The sequence below is a fragment of the Fukomys damarensis genome, unplaced genomic scaffold (assembly GCF_012274545.1).
Source record: "Fukomys damarensis isolate Sample0158 unplaced genomic scaffold, DMR_v1.0_HiC HiC_scaffold_23, whole genome shotgun sequence".
NCBI lineage: Eukaryota > Metazoa > Chordata > Mammalia > Rodentia > Bathyergidae > Fukomys > Fukomys damarensis.
In genome coordinates, this window is record NW_022900935.1 from 45366815 (window position 1) to 45374109 (window position 7295).

The window sequence follows — 7295 nt, forward strand, 5'->3', positions numbered from 1 at the left end:
GTCTCAATCCCAGGTCGGAGGCTAAAGCCTTGGTGCTCCAGGAAGGGCGTGTGGTTGTGCCCGTGAATCATGACCTTGATGTCAGTCTCGGTGGATAGCAGGGGGAGCCCCACTTGCTTCTCTCTCCTGACGACCAGGCTGATCTCTGTGGAGGCCACGGGGAGGTGTGAGGCCAACTCCCCCACCTGTCCCTAGTTACATCCCTGTGTTCCTGCCCGCTTGCACTCACTGTGGGTGATGCCTGGGTGCTGTGCGGCAAACACACCCTCGAAGGTGTAGCAGCTGCCATGGGTGGGGTGGTGGAACATCCGGAAGTGCCTGGAACCCAGGGCCACACTCAGACCACAGGTGCCTGTCACCTGTCACCCCCTCACGTGTCTGAGGAGGCATAGCCTGCCTTATCTCTGCAGGGTACTGTTTGTGGGCAGCCAGCTCCTGGCACCTGGTCAACTGGATCCAGGTAGGACCATGCTCTGCTGGGTGGAGCTAAGGGAGTGGCCCACCAACTCTGCCCCACTCACTGAGACTGGCAGTCCTCACTGTTGTAGTGACAAGACAAGACAAAATGGTTTTGGTGGCTGTCCTCCCTGGAGGTGGGTATCAGGCCCAGGATGTCCATGTAGTGGAAATGGTACCACTCTTGGGCAGCCTTCATGCCTGATGAGTAGGTGTGGTAGAAGCAGTCGCCACCAGTGCTGTTGCACTGAGAGAGTGTAGAGTCAGTGCAGCCAGTACCCCACTACCCCAGCACCTCTCCCCAGGGCAGCATGCCCAGGACCCCCCTCCTCACCAGTCTGAAGCCCACTTTGTGCTGGCTGCCCAGGTGCCTTAGCTGCTGCAGACGGATCCTACGATCCAGCTGGAATAGTGGCTCGGGGCCAGGGATATTGGCCAAATGGGTGTCCCTGCCCTCGCTGAAGTTGAACTTGTAGAGTGAATAGATAGCTTCCTGGGCAAATGCATCGAGTGCCTCCAGATGGTGGTGGAGGGACCTGGGCCTGAGGCAGGGCCAGACATGGGACACAGTGTCAGTCACCTTAGTCATTCCTGGAGAGCCTCCCGGGATCCCCCACCGCTCAGCACTGTGCACCTCAGTGTCCATTCCCTTCCCTCAGACATAGGAGGAGGCTCTGAATTGGGAGCTAGACCTGGCCTTCCAAGGCTGCAGAGCTCAGATCAGACCTCCAGCTTAGTCTGGCCCCCAGGGCACAGAGTCCTCCAGGCAATTCACAGCCTCTCCCCATATGGTTCCTTCCCTTCTGGAAAGCCTGCTTCTGCCCCTCAAGCCTGGGCTCCCATCACCTGTGACCTTCAGGGTGGCTCTGAAAAGTCCTGGCTAGGCACTGGGGTGGGGGAGATGGGGTCATCAATGACTAGTGGGGCTTTGCCCAAGATCATGGCCAGGGAGATTTCCCAGGCTGCAGAGACCAGGAGTTGGGGAGCCCACCCCTCAGGCTGATACCCCAGGCCCTCACCTTTGTGGATTCATGTCACACAGAGTGACAGATGGGAAAAGCTTGCTCTCTGAGTGAACAGACACTGCCATGATGACTGGGTAACGCCAGTACTGTTCCAGCAGGAACCCAATTTGCCAGTAAAGCACCCCCAGGGTGCCCAGGAGCAGCAGCCCCCAGGACACCTTCTTGAGTCGGTTTGGGCTGGAGCAGACCAGGCGGATGGTGCCGTGGATGGTGGTGTTGGTGCAGAAGAAGGTGAGCAGCTCCCTGAAGGAGGTGTGAAGTTCCACTAGCCTCTCCCTGTGACCCTGCACCAGGGGCAGGATAGGTGGCTGGCCCCGGGGAGTCTCCAAGGTCTCAGACTGTGTGCTGGCTGCTTGGGCCATAGTTCTAGCCTGTATCCAAGAAGCAAACCTTAACAGTGTCCTGCCTGCCACCCAGGTTCCTCCCGCCCAGCCCAGCCTGCACCTGCCAGCTAGGGCTCCCCACCTGGGGCCTGGCTTCCTTCCATCCTCTGTCTCTACACACACTAGGGACACTCAGGTGAGGCCCCATCCTAGACTGGTCCCCACTTGGGACCAACCCTGTACCCTTCCTCCTAGGATACCCCCATTGCGGTCATGTCTTATCATGGCCCAGAGCTGAGCTTCCGCAGTAGGCAGCAGACTGCAGAGGTCTGATGCTTGCAGGGGGGTTGAAGCTAGGCAAATCTGGGCTGGCACCCCAGAGTGGGGCAGAGGCCTGTGCGGAGGGGCAGGCCCAGGTGACCTGCATGGGAAGAGCTGCTGTGTTATGTTTCTGGGCCCTGAGCCTGGCCCTGTAGAATGGGGCTCTGGGGAAGACTATCTCCTGGTTTCAGTGGCCTCCACCAATCCCCAGCAGCCAGGGTGGCTGATTTGATTGGGACTGGCAAGCCAGGGATTTAGCTCAGTGGCACTGCGCTTGCTGCACAAGCACAAGGTCCAGAGTTTGATCCGCAGTACCAAAAAAAAAAAAAAAAAAATGACTGGCACAATCAAGCTGGTAATATTGTTCAGCACTGAGAGCCCAGGGTGGGGCATTGTCTTGCTGGATAAGTATTCAGGAAAGACCTTAGGCTTCAGGACAGGTGGGCCCAGGAGCCAGCAAGCCAGCTCTGGGACCTGGGGTCCTCAGGAGATCAAACTATTGCTGGGCCTGGATTGACTGCCTCACCCCCAATCTTGTCCTGGGCTCCAGTGTCCTGGGACATGCCCAGAACCCAGCTTCCCAACATGGACAACTGGGTCCCTGGGTACCCCAGGGTCTGACAGGCTCTGAATCAGTGAACAAGATCCATAAAGATATTCTGCACTGCCCCCATCCTGGGATGAATCAGAAAGTCTTCAGGTGCCCAGGTGTAGCCTGCAGGGTCCAGCCTTGGGTAGGTATCTGCTGCCACCCAGTCAGCCCATGCCCACCAAGTGTGGTCCAGCAGGCTGATCAGTGCTCTGGGGACACACATGGCAGAGCAAGCCAGCCAGCTTCAGGGGATCCTGAATGCACAGTGGCTGATCCAAGGCCCCTTCTCTCAGGTTTGTGGCCCCCAGATTTCCTGCAGTAGCCTGGCCAGTGCTGCTGGGCATGGTGCAGGCTCTGCTCACACGTGTTACGTGTCATGCTGAGCCCCACAGGCAGGACTGTCAGCTGCACATTATGGGGAGGCAAAGGCAGAGGCCCCAGAGAAGAGTGTAATCCAGAGAGGGTCTCAGAAGAGCAGCAGGAGCCCCCAGGACTGCTCAGTGATTGGCCAGGGCCCAGACTCCTGAGACAGAGCTTGAGTCACAGGCAGGTCTGGCCACCAGAGCTGCCCTCATGGACCCAGGCCACTCCCATGGGTGCACACAAGCACATGTACTAGCACACACGTGTGCACTCACAAATGCTGGGAGTCTGCCCAACACATACCAAACCTTCACTTAGGGGGCCATGTGACAGGAGGGTCCAGAGCCCAGCCTGTGTGAGCTGCCCAGACCTTTTGCCCTCATCCCATAGAGATAACACTGCACCAGCCTCTCTTCCCTGCCTGGCTCTGTGCACATGTGGTGTGACCAACATGTATGGCTCGAACTCATGTGTCCTGCATGGTGGTTGGCACTTGGACACACACTGTCTTGTGCCCCACCCAGGGGCTGCCCCCACAAACTGTAATGTTGTTGGGGGCTCTGCCCCCTGGGCACCACCAGATGGAGTACAGCCCTGCATTTCAGGCCAGGAAGACAGGAGAGACCACAAGCCCCCATTGCCACAGGGGGCCCCATGTGACCCTCGGGAACTGAGAGGGAGAGAACCTTCACCAAGCAACCTTGGTACCTCAAGGCTGGGGCCTTCCCCTGCAAGTAGCTCCATCCTCATCCTGGTGTTGCGCTCGACCAGCATACACAGTGGCAGCTCCAGCAGGTAACACAGCTGGATATGGCCAGACATCCTCCTTTATGACCTGCTGCTGAGCGTGGGGCGGGTGCCAAGGGAGGGCCCAGCTGCAGGGTAGCCACACCCGCTCTGGGCCCAGGAGGTAAATTCTTGGGAAGGCAGAGATGCAGGGTCCCTCAACTGGGTGGAGCTCCCTGTCCCTGGCTGGGGTATGGGACAGCAGGCCCCATAGGGGAAAGGAGGTCTGCATTGGGCCAGGGCCCCCTTGGATATCCTGTCTCAGACTCCCAGCAAGCCTGGCATGCCCTGGACCCTAGAGCGATAGCTGTCTGCCACTGCCTGCCCAGCTTATACCTCCACCCTGACCACAGGTGTGTGTGGCTGAGGGACACCAGGTAGGGGTCTCCACTCCCAGAACACAGGTGTTCCCTGGGAGCAGTCAGGCAGCCAGGGGACGAGTGCTATTGTGAGAATATCCTGGGGCCTGGGTGTGCAGGTGGCACTCAGTGCCCTGAGGGAGTGAGGCTCCCCCACTGAGGTCTCCTCTGATGGCACCACACACTGAGATGACACATCACATGCTAGGACCACACACTGCATGCTAAAAGCACAGCTTGTGCTAAGACCCCAGCACACAGCATGGCCACATACATGCCAAGTCCGAGTCTCACACTCAGGTGCAAATTCCTGCCCCTAGGACCTCCCACCACCACCCATCCCTACTATGGACCCCCCCAGAATGGTCCAGTGGCCTCCCTGACCCCAGCCTGGCCCAGGTGTGGGGTGGGCTCAAGCTCTTTGTGCACTCTCCAGGGTAGGCTCTGTGCTTTTGTCACCCACTGTGGTTTAAAGCTATGGACCCAGCTGGGATGAGGGAGAGAGCCCTCTGCCCCCCCCACACCCCTGCCTCAGCTCCAAGGAGCTGCGCTGTCATCAGCCCCATGGTTCTGGATGGAGGCAGTGGCTGCTTGTGACATTGTGAAAAGGGAAGTTACGCTGGGGAAGAACTGGACTTGTCCCCACCAGGTGTGAATTACAGCTCTGTCACCCACTGGCAGTGTGACTGTGCCCAAGTTACTCAACCTCTCAGCCTGTTTCCTCAAGTCATCTGGAGGCTGAGGTGACTCTTCATTCCTGAGGCTCAGCGGGTGGGAGAGCTGGTGTGGCTGGAGCTGGACCCCAGACTTAGCACAGGCCCAGGGTCCCGGCCCCCACACCAAGCCATGTTCCTTTGGAGGGGTTGTGCCTGTGAGGTGGAGGCCCAGGAGCTTGGTTGGTTGTGGGCTGGCACAGTCATATCCAGGCAATGAGGTGCTGTGGGGGGACCAGGGAGGGAAGCAGAGCTGAGGCAGAGGCCTGCCCTCCATGACCTGTGCCCTACAGAGCCTGAGTCACAGCGCACAGGGCAGCATCATGCAGGGCTGGCTCAGCTTCCTCCAGGGAAACCCCTCCAGGAAATGCCAAAGCCCCAAGGGAAGGGGCCATGTCCTGTGCCCTGCAATTGGGCTGCTGAGTTGGGGTGGTCCCAGAGTACCTGTCCAGTGCCAATGAGGCTGGAATGTCCTCCTCTCTTCTGGCCTGGCCCTCACCTGCCTCCCTTGACCCCACCAGCCCTCAATAGGAGATGTGGGCTGGGGTTGCACAGGGGTGTCCTCTTTGAAGTCATTAATAACTATATGTGGAAGCCCAGCATGGTGGTACGTACCTGTATTCCCAGCTTTCTTGGAGGTTGAGGCAGGAGAGTTGTGAGTTGAAACCCGACCTGAGCAACTTAGTGACTTAGCAAGACTGTCACAAAGTAAGATAATAAATAAGAGTGGAGGATGTAGTTCAGAGCTCAGTGTGAAGGACCTGGCTTCATCCCCCAGTGTATATATATTTTTTATAAAGCTGGATATGGGGCCAGGGATTTAGCTCAGCGGTTCGGTGGCCTACCTTGCAAGTGCAAGGACTGGAGTTCAATCCCCGGGTACCAAAAAAAAAAAAAAAAAAATCTGGATATGGTCAGAGATGCTTGTTGTAATCCGAGTACTTTGGGAGCCTGAATCACCCACCAACTTGGAGCCCAGCTGGGCAATTTAGTGACTTAGATGCTATCTCAAAATTTAAAAAGGACTGGAGACACAGTCTCAGGGTAAAGGGCCCTAGGTTCAACACCCAGTGGAAAAAAACAAACTGAAAAGACAAAATATCAATGAAAACCCCACATAGCATTATGTTGAAAGACCTGAAGGATGCAAGAAGGAGAAAAGAAGGGATGAGGACTGGGGATTTAGCTCAGTGATGCCGCCACCTGCCTTGCAAGCTTAGAGCCCTGAGTTCAATCCCCAGTACTGGAAAAAATAAAAAGAAAAGAAAAGAAAAGATGAGTGAAAGTCCCTTCTCCTCAGACCAGGACGTTTGCACTCTTCCTGGAAGGATGCTGCTTCCAGCCTGCTGAGCCCGTGGACACCCCCGACATGCCTTGAGACATTGGCGTTGGGGCAATAGGGCCAGGCAGTGTCCCTCCAGGACAGGGCTGCTTTGAGGGCTGCAGGTGCTGGGGGATTTTGGGGGCCCCAGGCTGGATATCCTGCTCCAGGCTCAATTTCCTTCCCTGTGGGTGTCCCCATCCTCAGGGGAATCCCAGAGAGGCCCTGGGAGGGTTCTGTGCAGAGATGTGAACAGAAGGTCAAGATTCCTGGGGAGCCAGGTAGTCCCTCTTGGGCTGGGGGCTGCCTTGGTGGGGTTCCTGACCCCAAGCAGAAGAGGGGCCTTCTGTAGACACTTATGTACTAACCACACTAGTGGCAGTGTGCCGCGGTACAACACTGAGGCTTCTGAGTTGCAAATGGCAAGAGTGTGGAGCTCGGGGTCTGGCCAGATGCCTCCTGCTGGGTGAAGGTTTTGTGTGTGTGTGTGTGTGTGTGTGTGTGCGTGTGCAAGTGTACTACTGGATCACCTCCAGGATATTCTCTGGGACCTTCCCTTAGGTTCTGGCCAGATAATCTCTCAGGGGCAGATCTGATTCCACTGGGGCACATTTTCTTGACTCTAACCCTTCTTAATCTTTTGAAAGCTATTACCACACTGAGGACGGCCTTGGAACAATATGATGAGGCCTGGCCTGCAGTCCCTTTCTTGCAGCCCAGCCACCCATAGTGTTGGCTGACAAGAAGTTCCTCCTGCTACAGAAGGGTGCCTTTGGGGTCTGAGGACACCCAGTTCCCAGCCTAGTTGCCCACTTCCTGTCTGGCTTCTAAGTCTTAGAGATAGAAGGTCACAGGTATGTAGGTGGAGGTTGGGCTGTGGTGGTTGGCAGGACCGACTGACCACACCTGTCTCTCACTGGTCTCCAGGTGTGATTCAGGTGTGCTCAGTGATCAGGAGGCTTGGGAGTAATGCTAGGGCCTCTGAGCTGAGCATCCCTTGCAGCCTCCCTACCTCTGTTCCTGGCACCCAGAGTTG

The 7295-nt window shown here is 57.0% G+C and overlaps 1 protein-coding gene across 1 annotated transcript in view; it reads right to left on the reverse strand.

The window, feature by feature from the left end:
• Positions 1–5581, reverse strand: part of Scnn1d (sodium channel epithelial 1 subunit delta) — a 7369-nt gene extending 1788 nt beyond the window's left edge. The window contains exons 1-7 of the mRNA XM_010627690.1: positions 4932–5581; positions 3789–3997; positions 1476–1852; positions 791–998; positions 522–703; positions 230–318; positions 3–145 (exon numbers count right to left, since the gene is read on the reverse strand). Coding sequence (XP_010625992.1) covers positions 3–145; positions 230–318; positions 522–703; positions 791–998; positions 1476–1852; positions 3789–3902 — 1113 coding nt within the window. The 5' untranslated portion in view covers positions 3903–3997; positions 4932–5581. The remainder of the gene's footprint in view (positions 1–2; positions 146–229; positions 319–521; positions 704–790; positions 999–1475; positions 1853–3788; positions 3998–4931) is intronic.
• Between the last annotated feature and the right edge of the window lie 1714 nt (positions 5582–7295).